We start from the raw sequence: 24,132 nt of genomic DNA on the forward strand, positions 1-24,132 counted from the left end.
CAGTAAGCATACGTGTTAAGGGGAAATACGTATTAGGATGCTCCAGTCACATTCCTGACCAAGATATGTTCTATAATGCAAAACGTAATTATCATCTATATATAATTCTTATGTGTATTTCAGAGTCAACTATAAATCAAATGTGAAAACTATTTAAAATAAATATAAAAGTTATTTAGATAACGTAGTGATTTTCATTTGACTAGACCTTTTATTGAGTAATGACTTCCATTTTAACCATAATCATTAAAACCTCTTAAAGACTAGAATTATTATACTTAAAACTCACTTTTATGACTTACACAGTATTTTTTTAATGAAAAAACAATCCACACATACAAAATATAAAAGTTACAATAATCACATATTTGGCTGACTAAATCAGAGATCACATTAAAAAGCACTTACTAAGTAAGTATACCAGATACATATACTAAAGTCTATTTCATAGGGAGCACATATAGTAGACGCCGTGGCAAGTGGCACATTTGCGGCGTCTGGAATTATGCTCAGGCTGTGGAAGCAACGATTGAAAGTATTTGGAAATGACATCGATAATCTCAAAGCGACGACGCTCGAGAAAGTCGACAGCGCAGCTCTCGTAGTTCTTGATGCAGTGGTTTAATATGCGATAGAGCACCAGCTCGGTGGAGACGAACGTGTTCAAGTTACGATCGATGCTATCCGCTTGCTGCTCGATAAAGTTGCGAGTGAGCTGCAACAGCAGCTGGGCGGCCTGGTCGCTGTAGTAGCGGAGGAGACCATCAAGCACATCGGTGAAGCTTGCCAGATTGCCGATCTGCTGGACAAACTTGACGCCCAGCTGGCTGGCCAGCTGATCTATGTTCACACGCAATTGGCCACCCACTTTGTGGCGAACGAACTGGGGCAGGACACCAACAGCAGACTTAACGCTGGACGCTGTAGAGCCATTTGATAAATGTGAATGGACCTTGTGAAGGCTGAGCAACGCCTCCTTGTAGGGTATGTCATTGATGATGCGAACAATATCGAACTTGCCATCGGTTTGATTGCTGTGCAGCTTCGTCGATTCTCGGGCAATGCGATCAAACACTTTCCGGCTCTGCGTGCTGAGGGCACGTCGCAGACTGTAGCCATTGGTCGCTCTGGAAGCGATGCGCATATTATTGATGGAGTGCGTGAAGACTAACAGGCTGGAGGCAATTTGCATGACATCAAAGCTAGTCAGCTGCTGCTCATCGCTAATCTTTAAGTACAGATTATAGACGCCGTTGACAACACTCATGCCAGAGATGACCAGGGATGATAAGTTAATGCTCGTGAAAGCCAACCGGGCAGCAGTGCCTCACGCCAAAGATGTGCTCTGGCTGCGCCAGCTGCGATCGATGGGCCGTGTGGCCGAACGCATTGTGGTGTAGGCAGCTGCGGAGCAGCCCACCACAGTCAATTGTCATCAATATAGAAGCAGCCACAGAGCATGCCAGGGAAGCTGCCATGGGTACAGTGCCCAGGATGCCACCAATTGAGACCAGCTTATCGCTGACATGCTTTTGCTTTATCCAGACAGCGGGTGTCGATTGCACCATCAATTGCACTTTTTCGTAGCCGTCGTCAGAGTTGAATCTGTAGATGCCTTGTACTGATGCTATCATCGTGCCCTTGGGCAGCGAATTCTTGCGTACATACTTCAGCCAATTGGCATAGACGCGACCAGTCTCATCGATGAAGATCATGCAACAACCGTCACTGTTACCGCCATCTGCTCGCAGACATTTGCGCGTGCGTATGACCGGATGACAGCTGAAATTAGTGGATTGCAAGGCCAAGACGGGATCCGATTCCTGGGTTACCAGCACATAGATAATGGCCGACAGCAGAGTACGATTCGTGTAAATGCGCTGCTTCCACACATTCTCGAATAACTGCTGCCGTTGGGTGGCCAGCGCCTTGGGGCTTAGACCCATTTGATCATGAATCAGATTTGACAACTTTTGTTTAAGGACGTCCGCCTGGTCGGACGCCAACCTACGGATAAGCAAAGATTGAGTTTTCTTTAAATAGTCTGTATACAAAGGATATACTATATATTTCTATTTAAGCCTACGAGTCCCAAATTATTTCTGAACGTATGCCGCTGCTCATCGCAAAAGTCCCGTTATACTTCATAGACGGTGCGCGCCATATTTGCAGCCACAATGAACAAACGATTCAATTCAATTGCAATACAAACTTGCTTAAGTGCATCTATATATTTATGGTGTTTATCTAAGCGTATTTATTATTTTGCCAATTAGTTTATGTATTTCAAGTTTAAATTGCGCGCAGTCGAACCGATTGTATTTTGCTTCGTTTGTGTGCCCAATTATATATCGCAAGTTGCAAACAATCATCGAAAAAACACGACTGTATTTCGATAGTCCGATTATTGCTGCAGCTCTTACGCACCATTTCGATATCAGCAAAGCACACAATTTGTAGCAAAATATATATGAATTTATATGTGAGAAATACACAATTTCCGTAGCACAACTATACTGTGTTACTGTATTTCACATAGCCACTATATATGTGAAAAATTATTCATGTTCGCTACGAGTGCATTTGCTTTGGCCCAATGACGTCACAAAAAATTCAATTGCTTAAATATGTATAATAAGAATTGTAGATTTTAGAGCCTGGCTACATATTCTCATTTCTGACTTGGCATCCCTGCTTGTTATGCATGTTAACATTTCAAAATGTTATTTTACAGTTATAGCTGCTAAAAAGAATAAAGAACTAAGCGTCTGTTCACAACGGAAGAACTAGTTTAGTGTCACTTTAACGGCATATTTTCTGTTCTTGACAGTTGAGTGCTTAAAGCATATTCTTGTGAAAAAAGTAAGCGGATGAATATACCACATTATTTCATATTATAAATAGTCAAAAATATACAATTCTCTGCTTTTATAGTGTTTCAAATGTGGTTCTCCTCCTATTGGTCATTATTGATCATTTTTATTGGCTTGATTGTTGCTTACGAGGTGATAGTGCTCGCCTACCAGTTGGTGTGCAACTGGCGCAAGGAAAGCAAGGAGGAGGTGCTCCTATTCAATGAGCTGGGTGGCCAATGTGCCAAAGAACACATTAAGGCAAGCCTAAAGGGTCAAGTATTCCATTGTTCAAATAAATATTGCACTCACGTTCACGTCAATCGTATTATCGACCATTTGAACAACGCCAAATTCAGCATTGACCTAGCCATGTATACCCTCGGCTCTATTGAAATAACTAACGCTTTGAAGAACGCCTTGCTCCGCAATGTTGCCGTACGTATCATAGTCAGTCAACGCAGCGAAGCATTCAGCTATTTGCTCCTGGATCTCATGGATTGGGGTGCCCAAGTACGTAGCCAGAGTTCCAGGAACTTTATGCAACACCGCTTCTGTGTGATCGATGAGCAAGGCCGTGTTGATCGTCTTTGGTATAAGAAAAACATTAACGGACCAAAAAGCAACAGCGTGTTCATGAATGGCTCCCTCAACTGGACTGATAGCGGCACCGGTGGCAACTGGGAAAATGTCATCATCACCACCAATGAACAACTGGCCAAAGCATTCCAAGCAGAATTCGATCGCATGTGGAAGGTGTTCTCCACTCAAACTCATTACTATTGATTTCATGTCAATAAGCAGAGAGCCTGCAAAAAAAATACATTTAGTTATTGCTAGTTGATCTATGTCATATACAGCATAACAATAATTATAAAATGCAGAGACCATTGAAAAAATAAAACAAAATTAAAAAGGAAATAGTTTTTCTTTAATTATATAACTATATATAGATGTGGGGCAATACACATATTTTGTCCAATCCAGTAAGCATACGTGTTAAGGGGAAATACGTATTAGGATGCTCCAGTCACATTCCTAAGCTCTTTTGAAATCCATATAAGCTAGGTTGACCAAGATATGTTCTATAATGCAAAACGTAATTATCATCTATATATAATTCTTATGTGTATTTCAGAGTCAACTATAAATCAAATGTGAAAACTATTTATAATAAATATAAAAGTTATTTAGATAACGTAAGTGATTTTCATTTGACTAGACCTTTTATTGAGTAATGACTTCCATTTTAACCATAATCATTAAAACCTCTTAAAGACTAGAATTATTATACTTAAAACTCACTTTTATGACTTACACAGTATTTTTTTAATGAAAAAACAATCCACACATACAAAATATAAAAGTTACAATAATCACATATTTGGCTGACTAAATCAGAGATCACATTAAAAAGCACTTACTAAGTAAGTATACTAGATACATATACTAAAGTCTATTTCATAGGGAGCACATATAGTAGACGCCGTGGCAAGTGGCACATTTGTGGCGTCATATGCTCAGGCTGTGGAAGCAACGATTGAAAGTATTTGGAAATGACATCGATAATCTCAAAGCGACGACGCTCGAGAAAGTCGACAGCGCAGCTCTCGTAGTTCTTGATGCAGTGGTTTAATATGCGATAGAGCACCAGCTCGGTGGAGACGAACGTGTTCAAGTTACGATCGATGCTATCCGCTTGCTGCTCGATAAAGTTGCGAGTGAGCTGCAACAGCAGCTGGGCGGCCTGGTCGCTGTAGTAGCGGAGGAGACCATCAAGCACATCGGTGAAGCTTGCCAGATTGCCGATCTGCTGGACAAACTTGACGCCCAGCTGGCTGGCCAGCTGATCTATGTTCACACGCAATTGGCCACCCACTTTGTGGCGAACGAACTGGGGCAGGACACCAACAGCAGACTTAACGCTGGACGCTGTAGAGCCATTTGATAAATGTGAATGGACCTTGTGAAGGCTGAGCAACGCCTCCTTGTAGGGTATGTCATTGATGATGCGAACAATATCGAACTTGCCATCGGTTTGATTGCTGTGCAGCTTCGTCGATTCTCGGGCAATGCGATCAAACACTTTCCGGCTCTGCGTGCTGAGGGCACGTCGCAGACTGTAGCCATTGGTCGCTCTGGAAGCGATGCGCATATTATTGATGGAGTGCGTGAAGACTAACAGGCTGGAGGCAATTTGCATGACATCAAAGCTAGTCAGCTGCTGCTCATCGCTAATCTTTAAGTACAGATCATAGACGCCGTTGACAACACTCATGCCAGAGATGACCAGGGATGATAAGTTAATGCTCGTGACAGCCAACCGGGCAGCAGTGCCTCACGCCAAAGATGTGCTCTGGCTGCGCCAGCTGCGATCGATGGGCCGTGTGGCCGAACGCACTGTGGTGTAGGCAGCTGCGGAGCAGCCCACCACAGTGGTTGTCATCAATATAGAAGCAGCCACAGAGCATGCCAGGGAAGCTGCAATGGGTACAGTGCCCAGGATGCCACCAATTGAGACCAGCTTATCGCTGACATGCTTTTGCTTTATCCAGACAGCGGGTGTCGATTGCACCATCAATTGCACTTTTTCGTAGCCGTCGTCAGAGTTGAATCTGTAGATGCCTTGTTCTGATGCTATCATCGTGCCCTTGGGCAGCGCATTCTTGCGTACATACTTCAGCCAATTGGCATTGACGCGACCAGTCTCATCGATGAAGATCATGCAACAACCGTCACTGTTACCGCCATCTGCTCGCAGACATTTGCGCGTGCGTATGACCGGATGACAGCTGAAATTAGTGGATTGCAAGGCCAAGACGGGATCCGATTCCTGGGTTACCAGCACATAGATAATGGCCGACAGCAGAGTTCGATTCGTGTAAATGCGCTGCTTCCACACATTCTCGAATAACTGCTGCCGTTGGGTGGCCAGCGCCTTGGGGCTTAGACCCATTTGATCATGAATCAGATTTGACAACTTTTGTTTAAGGACGTCCGCCTGGTCGGACGCCAACCTACGGATAAGCAAAGATTGAGTTTTCTTTAAATAGTCTGCATACAAAGGATATACTATATATTTCTATTTAAGCCTACGAGTCCCAAATTATTTCTGAACGTATGCCGCTGCTCATCGCAAAAGTCCCGTTGTACTTCATAGACGGTGCGCGCCATATTTGCAGCCACAATGAACAAACGATTCAATTCAATTGCAATACAAACTTGCTTAAGTGCATCTATATATTTATGGTGTTTATCTAAGCGTATTTATTATTTTGCCAATTAGTTTATGTATTTCAAGTTTAAATTGCGCGCAGTCGAACCGATTGTATTTTGCTTCGTTTGTGTGCCCAATTATATATCGCAAGTTGCAAACAATCATCGAAAAAACACGACTGTATTTCGATAGTCCGATTATTGCTGCAGCTCTTACGCACCAATGCAATTTTAAATACACATTTCGATATCAGCAAAGCACACAATTTGTAGCAAAATATATATGAATTTATATGTGAGAAATACACAATTTCCGTAGCATAACAATACTGTGTTACTGTATTTGAGATAGTAAGGCATGCTCAGCCACTATATATGTGAAAAATTATTCATGTTCGCTGCGAGTGCATTTGCTTTGGCCCAATGACGTCACAAAAAATTCAATTGCTTAAATATGTATAATAAGAATTGTAATCATATATGTACTAAACCATACATATGTACTAAACCAAATGTTTAATAAATGAATTAATTTATTACATAATTATTATTACATGTTTAATAAAGGAATTAAGTTATTACATAACTAGTATGGACGTTTATGGCACAAATAAACTTGACGTCACGAATGTCAAGAACCTTATCATTTGCGCCGCGTTTCCATCGTCGACACGAGTATTGTTGTGGTACCCCAAATCCTATATTTGCAACGACCAGGGATGCCAAACCTCCGACTTTTCACGTAGATCTCCGTATTTTAAAGAAAATCTACGTGCTTTTATAAAATAATGCAAAATACCCTAAAAACTAGAAATTTATAAATAAAAAAGATGATCTGATTTATGTATATCGGATTAGCAGCACTAAATTCCGGTATTTGATATGTTCACGAAAACTTAGAGCCTTCTGACAAACACCTAAAATATTTTAATCAAAACATGTATAAAGTTTTGTAAAATGTACATTAATTAATATGTATAATTTGAACAATGTAATTTGCTTTCTAAAACGGCATATGAAATTAATAACAACGAAGTGTTATACAGTTAGTTAAAAATGTAATGGTTTATTTACTTAATTTTTATTTTTTTATTGTTTTTGAACTTAAAAAGTACGTAGATCTACGTATTTCAGCAAAATTTGGCTGCGGAAAAACACGAAGATTTTGGAGCCTGACTTGGCATCCCTGCTTGTTATGCATGTTAACATTTCAAAATGTTATTTTACAGTTATAGCTGCTAAAAAGAATAAAGAACAAAGCGTCTGTTCACTCCGGAAGAACTAGTTTAGTGTCACTTTAACGGCAAACTTTCACTTCTTGACAGTTGAGCGCTTAAAGCATATTCTTGTGAAAAAAAGTAAGCGGATGAATATTCCACATTATTTCATATTATAAATAGCTCTGCTTTTATAGTGTTTCAAATGTGGTTCTCCTCCTATTGGTCATTATTGATCATTTTTATTGGCTTGATTGTTGCCTACGATGTGATAGTGTTCGCCTACCAGTTGGTGTGCAACTGGCGCAAGGAAAGCAAGGAGGAGGTGCTCCTATTCAATGAGCTGGGTGGCCAATGTGCCAAAGAACACATTAAGGCAAGCCTAAAGGGTCAAGTATTCCATTGTTCAAATAAGAATTGCACTCACGTTCACGTCAATCGTATTATCGACCATTTGAACAACGCCAAATTCAGCATTGACCTAGCCATGTATACCCTCGGCTCCATTGAGATAACTAACGCTTTGAAGAACGCCTTGCTCCGCAATGTTGCCGTACGTATCATAGTCAGCCGACGCAGCGAAGCACTCAGCTATTTGCTCCTGGATCTCATAAATCGGGGTGCCCAAGTACGTAGCCAAAGTTCTAGTAACTTTATGCATCACCGCTTCTGTGTGATCGATGAGCAAGGCCGTGTCGATCGTCTTTGGTATAAGAAAAACATTAACGGACCAAAAAGCAACAGCGTGTTCATGAATGGCTCCCTCAACTGGACTGATAGCGGCACCGGTGGCAACTGGGAAAATGTCATCATCACCACCAATGAACAACTGGCCAAAGCATTCCAAGCAGAATTCGATCGCATGTGGAAGGTGTTCTCCACTCAAACTCATTACTATTGATTCCATGTCAATAAGCAGAGAGCCTGCAAAAAAAATACATTTAGTTATTGCTAGTTGATCTATGTCATATACAGCATAACAATAATTATAAAATGCAGAGACCATTGAAAAAATAAAACAAAATTAAAAAGGAAATAGTTTTTCTTTAATTATATAACTATATATAGATGTGGGGCAATACACATATTTTGTCCAATCCAGTAAGCATACGTGTTAAGGGGAAATACGTATTAGGATGCTCCAGTCACATTCCTGACCAAGATATGTTCTATAATGCAAAACGTAATTATCATCTATATATAATTCTTATGTGTATTTCAGAGTCAACTATAAATCAAATGTGAAAACTATTTAAAATAAATATAAAAGTTATTTAGATAACGTAGTGATTTTCATTTGACTAGACCTTTTATTGAGTAATGACTTCCATTTTAACCATAATCATTAAAACCTCTTAAAGACTAGAATTATTATACTTAAAACTCACTTTTATGACTTACACAGTATTTTTTTAATGAAAAAACAATCCACACATACAAAATATAAAAGTTACAATAATCACATATTTGGCTGACTAAATCAGAGATCACATTAAAAAGCACTTACTAAGTAAGTATACCAGATACATATACTAAAGTCTATTTCATAGGGAGCACATATAGTAGACGCCGTGGCAAGTGGCACATTTGCGGCGTCTGGAATTATGCTCAGGCTGTGGAAGCAACGATTGAAAGTATTTGGAAATGACATCGATAATCTCAAAGCGACGACGCTCGAGAAAGTCGACAGCGCAGCTCTCGTAGTTCTTGATGCAGTGGTTTAATATGCGATAGAGCACCAGCTCGGTGGAGACGAACGTGTTCAAGTTACGATCGATGCTATCCGCTTGCTGCTCGATAAAGTTGCGAGTGAGCTGCAACAGCAGCTGGGCGGCCTGGTCGCTGTAGTAGCGGAGGAGACCATCAAGCACATCGGTGAAGCTTGCCAGATTGCCGATCTGCTGGACAAACTTGACGCCCAGCTGGCTGGCCAGCTGATCTATGTTCACACGCAATTGGCCACCCACTTTGTGGCGAACGAACTGGGGCAGGACACCAACAGCAGACTTAACGCTGGACGCTGTAGAGCCATTTGATAAATGTGAATGGACCTTGTGAAGGCTGAGCAACGCCTCCTTGTAGGGTATGTCATTGATGATGCGAACAATATCGAACTTGCCATCGGTTTGATTGCTGTGCAGCTTCGTCGATTCTCGGGCAATGCGATCAAACACTTTCCGGCTCTGCGTGCTGAGGGCACGTCGCAGACTGTAGCCATTGGTCGCTCTGGAAGCGATGCGCATATTATTGATGGAGTGCGTGAAGACTAACAGGCTGGAGGCAATTTGCATGACATCAAAGCTAGTCAGCTGCTGCTCATCGCTAATCTTTAAGTACAGATCATAGACGCCGTTGACAACACCCGTGCCAGAGATGACCATGGATGATAAATTAATGCCCGTGACAGCCAACCGGGCAGCAGTGCCCGTGTTATTGCGTATGACGTTAACTGCTGTGGTTGCGCCCGTTGCCCCTAGTCCAGCAACGCCGCCAGCCACGCCAAGCCAGCTGCTCCGTGCCTCACTATTGGCCAAAGACGTGCTCTGGCTGTGCCAGCTGCGATCGATGAGCCGTGTGGCCGAACGCACTGTGGTATAGGCAGCTGCGGAGCAGCCCACCACAGTGGCTGCCATCAATATAGGCGCAGCCACAGGGCATGCCAGGGAAGCTGCCATGGGTACAGTGCCCAGGATGCCACCAATTGAGACCAGCTTATCGCTGACATTAAGAACCTTTTGCTTTATCCAGGCAGCGGGCGTCGATTGCACCATCAATTGCACTGTTTCGTAGTCGTCGTCAGAGTTGAATCTATAGATGCCTTGTTCTGGTGCTATCATCGTGCCCTTGGGCAGCGCATTGTTGCGTACATACTTCTGCCAATTGGCATAGACTCGACCAGTCTCATCGATGAAGATCATGCAACAACCGTCACTGTTACCGCCATCTGCTCGCAGACATTTGCGCGTGCGTATGACCGGATGACAGCTGAAATTAGTGGATTGCAAGGCCAAGACGGGATCCGATTCCTGGGTTACCAGCACATAGATAATGGCCGACAGCAGAGTTCGATTCGTGTAAATGCGCTGCTTCCACACATTCTCGAATAACTGCTGCCGTTGGGTGGCCAGCGCCTTGGGGCTTAGACCCATTTGATCATGAATCAGATTTGACAACTTTTGTTTAAGGACGTCCGCCTGGTCGGACGCTAACCTACGGATAAGCAAAGGTTGAATTTTCTTTAAATAGCCTGTATACAAAAGATATTCTATGTATTTCTATCTAAACCTACGAGTCCCAAATTATTTCTGAACGTATGCCGCTGCTCATCGCAAAGTCCCGTTGTACTTCATAGACGGTGCGCGCCATATTTGCAGCCACAATGAACAAACGATTCAATTCAATTGCAATACAAACTTCCTTAAGTGCATCTATATATTTATGGTGTTTATCTAAGCGTATTTATTATTTTGCCAATTAGTTTATGTATTTCAAGTTTAAATTGCGCGCAGTCGAACCGATTGTATTTTGCTTCGTTTGTGTGCCCAATTATATATCGCAAGTTGCAAACAATCATCGAAAAAACACGACTGTATTTCGATAGTCCGATTATTGCTGCAGCTCTTACGCACCAATGCAATTTTAAATACACATTTCGATATCAGCAAAGCACACAATTTGTAGCAAAATATATATGAATTTATATGTGAGAAATACACAATTTCCGTAGCATAACAATACTGTGTTACTGTATTTGAGATAGTAAGGCATGCTCAGCCACTATATATGTGAAAAATTATTCATGTTCGCTACGAGTGCATTTGCTTTGGCCCAATGACGTCACAAAAAATTCAATTGCTTAAATATGTATAATAAGAATTGTAATCATATATGTACTAAACCATACATATGTACTAAACCAAATGTTTAATAAATGAATTAATTTATTACATAATTATTATTATTACATGTTTAATAAAGGAATTAAGTTATTACATAACTAGTATGGACGTTTATGGCACAAATAAACTTGACGTCACGAATGTCAAGAACCTTATCATTTGCGCCGCGTTACCATCTTCGACGCGAGTATTGTTGTGGTACACCAAAAGCCTATCGATGTTTTCTCTTCAATAGTTATTTGCAACGACAGCCAATTGTTGTTGTTTTTTTTTTTTTTTTTTGTATTGGTGGTGGTGCTGTGTGTAGTGAGTTTGAATCATTTTTGGATTTGTTTTCATGTTTCTTATCAGTTTTTGTTGGTGATACTAGTGTATACAACCACAAACGCACACACTCGAATACACACACGCCTATACAGCTTTACGATTATAGAATGTTTGAAGATGCGCATGCGCGGCCGTCGACTGCTACCAATTGCCATATCGCTAATTGTAATCATCATTTTATGCATCAGCTACATAGCAAGTCCATTGCGCAGCAAGAGCCAAAACGATGAGTTTCTTGTTCAGCTGTCGCCCAACAGCATGGTGGACAATGACAGTGACCAAACGACACTGTTGGAGCATCTGCCAGAAGTTGGACCTGGTCCACTGCTGAATCTGTCCAACTTCGACTATCTGCTGGCCAGCAATGTGTGCCGACGCGCCGAACGTGAGCTGCTAGGTGAGTAGTATCATCAAAGAGGCCGACTTAAAGAACATCTAATTACCGTCATCAATTGCAGCCGTGCTCATTGTCACCTCGTATGCGGGCCACGATGCAGTGCGCGCTGCACACCGACAGGCAATCGCACAGAGCAAGCTGGCTGAGATGGGCTTGCAGCGTGTGTTTTTATTGGCCGCTCTGCCGGCGCGCGAACACTTCGTGACACAGGCCCAGCTGGTGGACGAGCAGGCACGCTTTGGGGATCTGCTGCAGGGCAACTTTGCCGAGGCCTACCGGAATCTCAGCTACAAACATGTTATGGGTCTGCGCTGGGCAGCAAGCGAATGCCAGCATCGTACAAAGTTCATCATCAAGATGGATGATGACATCATCTATGATATATTTCATTTGCGACGCTATCTCGAAACTCTGGAGCTCAGCCAGCCGGCGCTAGCCACCAGCAGCGCTCTTCTGGCAGGCTATGTCCTGGACGCCAAGCCTCCAATACGGGTACAGGCGAACAAATGGTATGTGACCCGGCAGGAGTATCCCCACGATCTCTATCCGGCCTACCTGTCCGGCTGGCTGTACATTACGAATGTGGCCACTGCAGCCAGACTGGTGGCGGAGGCGATGCGTGTGCCATTCTTCTGGATCGACGATACCTGGTTGACGGGCATTGTGCGCTCACGTCTGGGCATTCCCCTAATGCGTCACAACAATTGGTATTCCGCGAATGCCGAATTCCTCGATTGCTGTGTGCGCGACCTTAAGCTCCATGGCTACGAGTGCGAATACTTCGCTGGTCCCAATGGGGCCGACGCCAAACTTCTTGTCGAATTCTTGCACAACGTGGAGAAGTGTTACTTTGACGAGTGCGTCAAGAGGCCGCCAGGCAAATCTCTAAGGCAGACCTGCCTGGCCACCGTCAAATCGCCAGCGCCCGAGCATGGAGTCGCCCACGTCCAGCCCCTCAGGCTAAGATGACCCACCATCCGTGTGTCCCATTAGCCGGAGGGGTAACTCCCCGCTGTACGACTCAACAGCCAGAGGACTGACTGGTTATCAGCTTCTTTTTATTCTAAGCTTAGGCATTTCTAGATTTAGTTCATTCCATGTGCAAGCTATCGTATATATGAATAGATTTAAGATTAATGTGTACTCCGATCAACGTACAGACTAACTTATTATTTTGTATTTAACTAAACGAACTTAATGCAATATTGATTATAATACCAATTATATTACATTTATATACATATATATAAACAATCTTATATAATTGATGTCTTATTTCATGTAACATTGACGGTTTAGGCATATTTATAGAGAAAGAAAGAAAGATATACTGGATATAGAGATGTAGTCCGATAATGAATACGTCGATAAACAGAGAGAGGAAGAGAATAAAACTATATTCATAATAAGATTGCCCCCACTCTCCTACTACTCTCTCACTCAGTCTCTATGGACCTATATTTATGTAACACACCCAACATAATTAGCTGTAGAATTAAAATTGATAAAACACTAAGCTGAGTCCCTTTCAAAACACGAGAGAAAAACTAAAATTCCATTCCATTTAAATTGTGCACACGCTTGCTTTTAGTGTTCGGGTTAATTAGAGCATTCAGGCTTATGTCAGTGTGTAACTGGATTTATGGATTATACGAAATGGGAATGAAATTATATTTTTACTGTTGCTCAAAGTGGAAGTCAACACGTTCTATTTGGAATCTAATTTTGTGGCTGACACGTTAAAAGCGTTGCATGCCACAATTATTAGACATAGGAAGGGATTTCGACACGGCAGGAGGTATTTTGAATATGGGAAACTAATCAGCACTTTTGGACAGATTGGCAAGGGAATTATGCAAATGCTGTTAGCCGTTCGCTCGCTCTAAGGCCACATCAAAGTCGAAACTCGACCGGCGAGCCCTACAGTTGACAGAAAACAATTTTAAACACACATACACGTACACGTACATGCACACACACACAAACACTCAAAGGCAGATACCGAAGCAGAGACAATGGGAGAGAGAGAGAGGGAGAGAGACATAGAGATAGATATGGGACTATGGGTTTGATTGTGGCGAAACATTTGTGAAATGTCTGAAAAGGATTTCACATGTCTAACTGAAAGTGCGGAAAGGAAATTGATATTGAAACTCGCATCATGATAATCAGCCTCAAATTGTCTACACACACACACACACACACACGCTCGCGTGCATTTGACATTCATATAATACATTATATCACTCACGATTGCAAACTTTTCTCCTTCCTCCTTAACTATCTCCTTTGTGGTGCGCCTCAGTGAGCTTTGAGCAGAATTTATGTGTCACATTTGCCATTGGCCTACCCAGTGTTAGTGGGTATACGAGATTATACCAAGTAATTTGCAAATTTGTTATCGCCTAGGCGATATTCCTATACTTCTTGTGGAAGACAATAAGCAAAAATTATAAATATGTATGTTCATTTAAGTTTGCTTTAAAGCGCTAGATTTCATATGAGATAAGAAAAGAATAAAAATCGATGGTCGATGTTTATACTAAATGATTCTATTTTTATTTAGATTAATTATAAAAGTACAGCCAAATATGATCATAGATAAACAACTCTTTGAACAGTCACGTTCTTCATATTACAGGGTATTCGCATGTCCATCAACTGCATTCTAGCCTTACCTAGACTTGTGATTGTGGTTTGAATTGGCTTTTGTATAGTTGCGCAATCGATGGATGCTGCTGCACAATATAAATGGGCTCAATATTTAAAACTAGTGAAGGGGGCGGTTGATGAAGGGGGGCTGGCTTAGGCCTTGCCTGAAATGCAAATTTCACCTCTATGCAAGTGGGAGAAGTGAAGTATGTGGATGGTGGTGGCTGGTGGATGGTTGCTTGAGTTAAGGTAAAATTTGGGAAGTGTTGCTGGCTAGCTAGAAGAATTTTCCAATTCGCTGACTTTCCGCAGGACTTTTCACGTTTTTCCAGCACATTCAAAATGACCACCCAACCATCCGAACGCCCAACCACCCAGTGCGCTCAGTGGGGTCTGGTCGCCAACTTTTTGGGCGACTTCATTACCAATTCGTTGCCAGGCAAAAAAGTTGGCAGCCTTCGACTTAAATGAATTTCTTCGCATTTTTGTTCAAGTTCTTAGTTTAATTAATTTTAAAGCCAGTTCGTGGACAAAAAAAAATACAGAATAACAAAATAAGAAGAAACACAGAAACATATACGTGTATCTCAACTAAGAGGTACCCTGGATTACAATCTTACAAGAGGAATATAATTTTATTTTAATATCAAATTTGAATAGTTTGACTTTTACAATTTGCTAGTACAATAAGTAGACAACACAATATTTTACAAAGCCAAGCGAGATTTTGCACATCAAACGGTATATGCTTAGGGAAATACCCCATAAGCTGGCATACCAAACTTGAAAGGTCTAATTTATACAGCTGCCGAGTTCGGTGAGCTCAGCAAGAGATATTTATCCGACAATCCAATTACACGAAACAGGCCCAGAGCCAGCATAGCTAAAGCTGCATATCAAATTTCAATGGAAAAGCTGATCGGCTAAGACTGACCTACTCATTACGATATAATTCACAGGGTATAACAGAGCAGTAAAATGAACAGCAAAGAAGCAGAAGAAACAGAAAAGTTCAAATTTATTTTTATTTGCTTATTTGATTTATGCGCCTAAGTGAAAAGGCAGGCTAAGTAAATAAATTAGTGCAAAAAGGATTAGACGCCAAAAAAAAGAACGTGCAGTACAGTGAACACGCTATAAACTTGCATGGGGGCGCACTCAACAACAATCATCCAGCTGCCAGCCTCCAGCCCCTCCCCAATTACCGCTAACAACACGCAGCTTCGCCTTAAGGTCCGCAGCTGTCCCTTTGCCCATAAATCATTCATTTCCTTTTTGCCAAAAGGCACCAAAAGCGGGCCACGCAAATTTTTATTTAATTTATTTGTCGCTGCTGTTGGCGTTGCCTATTGAAGCCTCCCCTCCCTCTTTCTCCTACGACTACTCCTACTCCTACTCGTACTCTCTTCTCTCCCTCTTGCACACTCGTATACACTCGGTTACACTCGCTTGCTTCAATTTGTTTTACGCGGCGAAATTAAATTGTAAATAATTCGCATGTTGGCGGAAGGGACGCAAATTGCAGGCAAATTGCATGAAAATTAGACAAGCAATAGCAACAAGAAAACGGTAAAAAACAGAGTGAAGTGAATTAAGTGTAGTCGACGAGACGATTCTCTCTATGAAATGCGATATACGATAACAGCAGTTGCAGATTATTTTAAAGTATTTTAATTGTCTAACTGTGATTCGATTAGCAATAGCTTTTTAATTTAAAATATGAAAAAGTACCTTATTTACTCTTGAAACCAACATGCTTATTTTCTGTACTCTTCTGAGCGGCGTATAAACAGTAGCATAAAAATATGAAAGTAAAAACAATAGCAAAAAGACAGAAATAGCATAACAAGAGCAACTGTAAGTAGGAGTGGGAGAGGGAGAGGGAGAATGAGAAGGAGCGGGAGACCTGAAAACGAGCAATGGCGCGGCTTTTGTAGGCGAGTGCTAGTGAATGACAGTGCGTGCGCGAATAGCAGCCATGGCAGCGTCAGCAGCAGCGGTACTATCGTGCAACAGGCCAGCGTGGCTGCTGTCCCTTCATACCTGAAGTAGCTGTCAGTTGTTCTCGGTCTCTCTGCTGTCTCCATAGGCCCTGCTGATGCTGCTACAGTTAGTTGTTTAGCATCGCGTAATTCATTTTGAGCGCATGCAAAAAGCTCGCTGTCAGCCGCTATAAGGCTACATATGCTACAATATGTGCCACATGAGGCACTACATACATACATACATATGTACATATGTAGCTGAGCACACTTCTACATACATACATATGTATACCATACAACATAGGCATGTATGTATGTATATACATACGTAACTATGTATGTATGTGTGCGCACACATTTATGAGCTTTTTATATTGCCATCCATGCAGTCACACGCTTGTGCATTCTCATAAGCAATTTCGCTGGCAATTTGACTAAGATATTAGAATATACATACATACATAGATACATACATAATTATGTACTATTTATGTATGTATGTATGTATTTATGATTATATTGGACGATAAGTAGAAGATTGTCTTCATTATTCGATTGCAAGAGTTTAGCTATCAAAGATAGCAACATGCACGCTGGAATATTTACATACATACATACATATGTATGTATGTGTGCTCTTGAGCATTTGCATGAAAGTGTGTTAATAAATCTAGTCTATGAACACGCCTATGTATGTAGGTATGTACATACATATGTGTGTGTGCTACATTCAATGAGAATAGCTTACTACAACAAGAAGTAATCTATGTAGGTATATACAAATATGTATACATTTGTATCTATGTATGTACATACATATGTCTGTATGTATATATGTACATATGTATGCGTATACGGATTGGATCTATCGCAATTGCCAGCCTGTTAGCTAGAAGTCCGACTCTACTCCCCTTCCCCTCCTCCTTCTCATACGGTGCTTTAGCATTCACAGTTGCCGCCGACAATCGATTAATGCGATTCATGATGCTGCGTTGTTGGGCCGCAGCTGTTAAAGCGAGTTCCGTTATGAATTATGCGACTTTCGACAAAGGACGTGTATTAAAGTCGATGTGAGAGATGCGCTGCCAAATGAAATTTTAATGCAGACTTAACACGAGCTCAAGAGCAAAGAGACAACGGATGACGAAAGCATAAACTCAAATATATGTATGTATGTATTTTCAGCTTGGCAAACAAACGAAACAAAAACAAAAAGGAGCCGAAACGAAATGAAATAAAATAAAATAAAATCCACTCACGAGTCAAAGTCAAAGTCAAAGGCGGCTTCAAGTCGTGCGAATCACATGTGAAGGCAAACACAGCTCAGACTCCCGCTGCAATGCCAACGGGTTTTCATACATACATGCACACATACATATGTACATATGTGTGTTACTGTGTGCGTATATAAATTTATCAAAATGTTTGCTGCGTGCCAAATTTTATTTGACTTTGCATGACTTTCGTCTGTCTTTGAACTGCAGAAAGCAACCGCTGTGAATACAAAAACAAAATGAAATAAAATAAATACAAATGAGAGAAGAGAAAGCATATCGAAAGATCGATAACAGCGCCTAGTTAAGCTATCGAAATGGATGCTTGCATTTCATCACTTTTGTCAAGACAATATAAAACGTTTATTGCCATTGAGGCTGCACAGCCTCAGGCTTATGCACATTTGAAAACAATATAAAATTTGCATAACAAGTTCAAGTTAATAACACCTAAGATTGCAACGGCTAAACAAATACTATTAACATGTATGTATAATGCTATTAATAAACAGTCTGTCTACAAAATTAAATTAGTCTACATATATGTATATGTATGTATGCATGTTCGACACTAACATCTGCATATGTGTGTATATTCTAAGAATCCTATGTTAATAACATTTCGATATTTTCATGTTATTAACATTGATAATCATCAAACAGCATAAACAAAGTCTAATCGATTGATATAAAGCGTTTCTGTTAATAGCATTTAATGTCTTTAAATTCCAATATTCATCATTCCGCATGTTGGAGGAAAGTCCGCTGAGATCACAATTCATCCTGAACAACAGCTGACAGTTCTAGCTGCGCCGCAATTGGAAATTCTTTGAGGCCATAAAAACTCAATGCGGCTGCTGGTGCCAGCCTGTTTGCCTGACCATTAGAGTGCGGCCTCGATGGCCAGCGATTAGGGAGTCACACATACATACATACATACTACATATATATGTATATTGACCTAATCACATAGATAGATAAATGTACGCCCCACATTGAGACGTGCCCAGAAAAGTATGCAACAGAAATGTGGCATCGCTTAGGGCATTCTAATGAATGGCATTTAATTAGCAATATTTATTATTAATTAGTATAATTTCCAAAGCGCTGGCTCACATTTGATTTATGAGTCCAGCAGCCTGCAGATAGGCACAGGTAATTAAAATCTTGATTGAAATCCCCTTAGACTAATTCAAGGTGTAATTTCGGCACTTGAGTGTGTGTGTGTGTGTGGGAGGGAGAAAGCGTGTGTGAATGTGTTAGAGAGAGAGGCATAATTAGCTTTTAATACTCAACAATTAACGTTGAATATTTAACATTTATCATTAAACTATTAATATTAAGCATTTCACATTGAAGGATTAATATATATCCTAAACAGATGATAGATACTATATGGCATAGCTGTAATACCCTTCGTCGGGGTTGATTTTATTTTGAGTAAACTTGTTGCTCGTTTAGCTCTCACTCTCATTCTCATTCGTATTCGTATTTTCCTTCACAAGATGGAAGCAAAACAGAGGTAAAACAGAAGAGAACCAATATTTTGGGAATTAAGCAATGAATAATAAAGTAAAGCTGAACAAACCAATGAAAACTTTTAAAATTATTTAGCTGCAAAATAGCCACATACATATGCACACGTGTATGTATATATGTACATACAATTGTATATATGCACATGTTGATATACCTTGATTTTGTCATGTTTATGGAAATGTTTGCGTTTTCTGTTGACATTTTGTGTTGTGAAAAATTCAAAGGAATTTGAAACCTGGCCACGCTCCAGCTCTCATCTAATCTTTTTGTTCCATGGTTTTGTTGACCGTTAGTCATATGTGAAGCCAAACACACAATGCACACGAATCTACACACACACATACGAGCTGTTCATCTGTTGGTTGAAAGGGCAAAGGTCCTGACTTTTGGCTTTTGCTAGAACCAAAACTAAAAACTAAACTAAATAAAACAAAAGACAATTTGGCAAATGCCACAAATCGGATATTTAGTGGAATCACCCTTTTTTTTGTTGAAGGGTGGGGGTGGTTCTTTGGTTCTTTGTCTTGGACCCTTAATTCAGCGACATGGCTATGCTCTGTATATTACGCGAGTTTCCGATATTACCGAAGTGTACCGTTATTGCTGCTCCTGAATCAATATTTTGGTCCATTGAAAATTCATGAATATGCATTGAATGTATTCGTGAATATATATGAGTGTATAAGTACATATGTGTGTATGTGTGTATGTATGTATGTATGTATGTATGTATGTATGTATTACTATATTTACACATAAACCTTTTACGGGCACAATCAAACAGCAAAGCAGCTCGTCTTTCATAACTCTTGCCTGGCAGCAAAAGCAACCTCCTCCATCTCTCTCTCTCCCTCTGTCACTTCATACTTGTGTGCGTGTGTGTGTGTGTGCACTTTACATGCATATTGTAATATCTTTTTCGCTTACTTTAGTTTGGCACAAAGCTGAGAAGCAGAGAAACGAGTGCAACACTCGACGGGAGACTTTAATCGAAACTTCGTGTGTGACAAAGTTTGTCAATTCTTTATGGCTCCATTAGTAAAATACATTTTTGATAATTCCCCCTGGGACTTTAAATATATAAATATACATAAATATATAGATGGTACGACATATTGTCATGCCAAATATTAAGAGTATTACTATATACTTTATTGTTTGCTGGCGAAATTCATCAGTCACTCTCTCTCTCTCTCCCTCTCATTTTCTCCCTCAATCTAAATATCTCGGTTATTCTCCTTCTTTATGTGTTTTTCGCCTTATCCCCCTGTCACTTTCTTTCAGTCTATCTGCTTTTCACTTACTACTTTTCGTTTGTTTTTATTATTCTCTCATTCTGCCTCTCTTTCTCTCTCTCGCGTCCATCTTTTTGGAAGGCGTGACTGAGAGGGTGTCAGCGAGGGAGAGTGTGAGACATGTAGAGAGAGAGGGACATAGAGAGAGAGAGAGGATTAATATAGATCCCACTCTCTTTACTTCTCTTACTCGCTCTCTACAAATCTTTCACTCCTCCACACTTGCTCTTTCTCCCTCACTCGCGTCTTCTCTCTTCCACATCCCATTACTCATTTATCTCCACAATCTCCGTGTCTAGCCTCAGCTATTTGTCACTTCTGTCAACAGTTAAGTTGACCAACTTTTAGTCCGCTTTGTAAACTTGGCTTGCTTGGGATAGTTTGCCCCGCGCTATTTCTTCAGCCTTCGCAGTTGCAATCCTTAACTTTAATTGAATACATTAATTTGAGCACTTCCAGTGTTTGCATTTGACTCGCTCCTCGTTCTATTTGTGCAGTGCAAGCAGGATGGGCGGGGCGTGGCGCGCAGGCCGCAGATATGGCCCATGAATAATGGCTTTAAAATTGAAATTTATGTTCGGCTCTAATGCCTTCCGCTGAGGCCATGGCGGGAGCAAATGTTGAATTTCATATTCATGTGGCGGCGTAAGACGTCAACATTTCACAGCTGATTAGCCAAATAGGACCCAAGTTGAGAGTCAAAGTTTAACTTCAAGCTAAACTAAATGGTAAGGTTAAGGCGAAGGTTATGTTTAAGGTTAAGCGGATTTCTCACTGCTCCTTCAGTTTTCCTTATACTTATACTTGAAGCTATACTCTATAATTGTCATTGTCATTGTCATTATCATTGTCATTGTCATTGTCATTGTCATTGTCATTGTCATTGTCATTGTCATTGTCATTGTCATTGTCATTGTCATTGTCATTGTCATTGTCATTGTCATTGTCATTGTCATTGTCATTGTCATTGTCATTGTCATTGTCATTGTCATTGTCATTGTCATTGTCATTGTCATTGTCATTGTCATTGTCATTGTCATTGTCATTGTCATTGTCATTGTCATTGTCATTGTCATTGTCATTGTCATTGTCATTGTCATTGTCATTGTCATTGTCATTGTCATTGTCATTGTCATTGTCATTGTCATTGTCATTGTCATTGTCATTGTCATGTCATTGTCATTGTCATTGTCATTGTCATTGTCATTGTCATTGTCATTGTCATTGTCATTGTCATTGTCATTGTCATTGTCATTGTCATTGTCATGTCATTGTCATTGTCATTGTCATTGTCATTGTCATTGTCATTGTCATTGTCATTGTCATTGTCATTGTCATTGTCATTGTCATTGTCATTGTCATTGTCATTGTCTTCATTGTCATTGTCATTGTCATTGTCATTGTCATTGTCATTGTCATTTGTCATTGTCATTATCATTGTCATTGTCATTGTCATTGTCATTGTCATTGTCATTGTCATTGTCATTGTCATTGTCATTAGTATTATCAATATGCTTCCTTATCAATATCTATTGTTAGGCAAGCATAAAGCTCACTAAGGAGAGGATAAATTATGGTTTACCATATTTCGAATTCATTTAATTTTCCATTTTCACATTTTTATCTCAGCTTTGGCTTGGCAGAGCGGACGCCTCATTGCATCCCCCTCGGTCGGGGTACCAAGCGTCGAATTATATTTCAAGCACAAAGGCAGCGGGAGGTGTGGTGGGAGCTGGCTGGAGGTACTTTTCCAGCTGCCAAACATATTCGACAGCTGTTCATAAGCTGCCTCCCGCCTCCTGCCTGCCAGCCAGCCAGCCAATGAGGCAGGCAACCAGCCAGCGGGTGGGCGGAAGGTGTTCGAGCGGGTGGGGGTGGGCATGTACAGGATAAGTTTTCAGCATTACTGTATTGGATTTTCGCAATTTGTTTGCCATCCCAAAATCGCAAACTCACATACGAAGCTAGCCAAGTATTAAATCCCCTTCGAGGCAAACAAATTGCAAGGAAGCTGGCAGCGTGCAGGAAAGTGCAAATCGCATATGCCGGCTAAACGTCATAATAATAATAATACCCATAATAATAATAAAGTGCCTTGTTTTTCGCATCAGCCTCGCTGCTGTCGACATTGAAATTATGGGAGCTGCACATGATTCAAGGCCGCTTGATCCGCATTTATTACAAACTTTTGGCCGCATTTCCGCCGTTTGCTGTTTGCTGTTTGTTGCCAGCTAACGGTACTGCTGGCTGCGAGAAGTTATCGATAAGTGGGTGGATTCCACTGGCTCTATGTTGGTCTCAGCGGTGCAGAAGTTAATGCGCAGCTGGCAGTACGAGCTAGTGTTCCGATTCCATTTGGTCCTAAATGGAAATTGGACTGCCTTAAGTATACTCGTGTCTATTATGGCTAGCCTGCTTTTAATGTCTTAATAATGTTTCAATTCCATTTCATTGCAAGCTGTTTATCCTTGTAGTAATGTTTCAATTCCATTTCGTTTCTTAGCATTTAGCTTAAATCTGAATGGCAAACTCGCTTTAAATGCATTGCAAAAATGATGAAAATCATGTTCCAATACCATTTTGTTTCAATGGAACCAAGAGAGCTGTCGCTGTATATCTCAAGCAAGAACGTAAACACATTTAAACAGACGTTAAGTCTAAGATGTGCCTCCAAATGATGACATTATAATGTCAAAAGCGAAAAGAAACATGCATACGCTTTACATGGAAAAGCCACTTACACATGTGTATGTGTGTGTGTGCGTGTGTGTGGGTGTGTGTGTGTGTGTGCGGCGACAGCTTTGCGACTGAGATTACTGACAGTTAGGCTCAGGCGGCCCACTTATGTAATTACCGCTTTTTTGGGGGGGCATTTAACAGGCACAGAGCTGGTTGCTCGACTAGCACATACCCTGTATATTAGTCTTATATTAAGCTAGAGAGAGATATAGTCGAAATAGGTCTCTCTGAAAGTATATGCCTCTATCCACTACAGCTACATGGTATAGCTTACATAAAGTCTGAGCAGTGCTTCAGGTGTGCCTCTCCCTCTCTCTCTCTCCCTCCCTCTCTCACCCTCTGTGTGCGTATTATACAATATCCTCAGGGCATCAGCAGTTGCCATGCTCTTTTATTTCAATTACGTGTTTGGCGACGTTTTATTTTATTTTTTTTCATCTTGCTTTTGTGCTCCAGCAAAAGGGTAGCTTGGCTGCGCATTTAATTAGCACCCAAACAAGAACACTTACAGCAACAACAACAACAACAACAACAACAAGCACAACATCCTTGCTTGCGTGTGCGGAAGACGTTTTAAGCATTTTGATTCCCCGCTATAGAAAAGCTCTCAAAGAACTTGAAACACTCAAAGCAAAGGCAAGCTAAAGGAAAGCAAAGCAATGGCGAGGATACCCTGTAAAAGAGAGTGCAGCCAAGTAGAATCATATCGAAATTGATTAGAAATATTCAAGTACATATAA

General features: G+C 40.8%; 4 protein-coding genes and 2 pseudogenes across 6 annotated transcripts; 3 read left to right on the top strand and 3 right to left on the bottom strand.

Annotated features, from left to right (window-relative positions):
- Positions 1-289: 289 nt before the first annotated feature.
- On the bottom strand, positions 290-2,419 carry LOC149090607 (uncharacterized; annotated as a pseudogene). Its single transcript, XR_016197434.1, has 2 exons — positions 2,087-2,419; positions 290-2,007 (listed from the first exon to the last, which is right to left on the bottom strand). The product of XR_016197434.1 is annotated as an uncharacterized LOC149090607 (transcript).
- A 354-nt stretch (positions 2,420-2,773) lies between these two features.
- Positions 2,774-3,745, top strand: LOC149090608 (mitochondrial cardiolipin hydrolase-like). The gene is made up of 2 exons (XM_089264899.1): positions 2,774-2,862; positions 2,935-3,745. Coding segments are annotated over exons 1-2 (705 nt in total). The 5' UTR covers positions 2,774-2,861; the 3' UTR covers positions 3,639-3,745.
- Positions 3,746-4,215: 470 nt separating this feature from the next.
- On the bottom strand, positions 4,216-6,407 carry LOC149090609 (uncharacterized; annotated as a pseudogene). The gene is made up of 2 exons (XR_016197412.1): positions 5,949-6,407; positions 4,216-5,869 (listed from the first exon to the last, which is right to left on the bottom strand). The product of XR_016197412.1 is annotated as an uncharacterized LOC149090609 (transcript).
- A 1,069-nt stretch (positions 6,408-7,476) lies between these two features.
- Positions 7,477-8,286, top strand: LOC149090610 (mitochondrial cardiolipin hydrolase-like). Its single transcript, XM_089264550.1, has one exon. The coding sequence runs from the start codon at positions 7,491-7,493 to the stop codon at positions 8,184-8,186; it is 696 nt and encodes a 231-aa protein (XP_089120676.1). The 5' UTR covers positions 7,477-7,490; the 3' UTR covers positions 8,187-8,286.
- Positions 8,287-8,673: 387 nt separating this feature from the next.
- On the bottom strand, positions 8,674-11,028 carry LOC149090611 (uncharacterized). Its single transcript, XM_089264182.1, has 2 exons — positions 10,575-11,028; positions 8,674-10,495 (listed from the first exon to the last, which is right to left on the bottom strand). The coding sequence occupies exons 1-2, from the start codon at positions 10,649-10,651 to the stop codon at positions 8,830-8,832; spliced, it is 1,743 nt and encodes a 580-aa protein (XP_089120308.1). The 5' UTR covers positions 10,652-11,028; the 3' UTR covers positions 8,674-8,829.
- A 415-nt stretch (positions 11,029-11,443) lies between these two features.
- On the top strand, positions 11,444-13,174 carry LOC115565102 (beta-1,3-galactosyltransferase 1). Its single transcript, XM_030390093.2, has 2 exons — positions 11,444-11,908; positions 11,970-13,174. Exons 1-2 carry the CDS (start codon positions 11,629-11,631, stop codon positions 12,875-12,877), a joined length of 1,188 nt encoding a protein of 395 aa, XP_030245953.1. The 5' UTR covers positions 11,444-11,628; the 3' UTR covers positions 12,878-13,174.
- The last annotated feature ends 10,958 nt before the right edge of the window (positions 13,175-24,132 follow it).

Source organism: Drosophila navojoa, chromosome X (assembly GCF_054131105.1).
Source record: "Drosophila navojoa isolate 15081-1374.11 chromosome X, UAZ_NAV_1.0, whole genome shotgun sequence".
Taxonomy (NCBI): domain Eukaryota; kingdom Metazoa; phylum Arthropoda; class Insecta; order Diptera; family Drosophilidae; genus Drosophila; species Drosophila navojoa.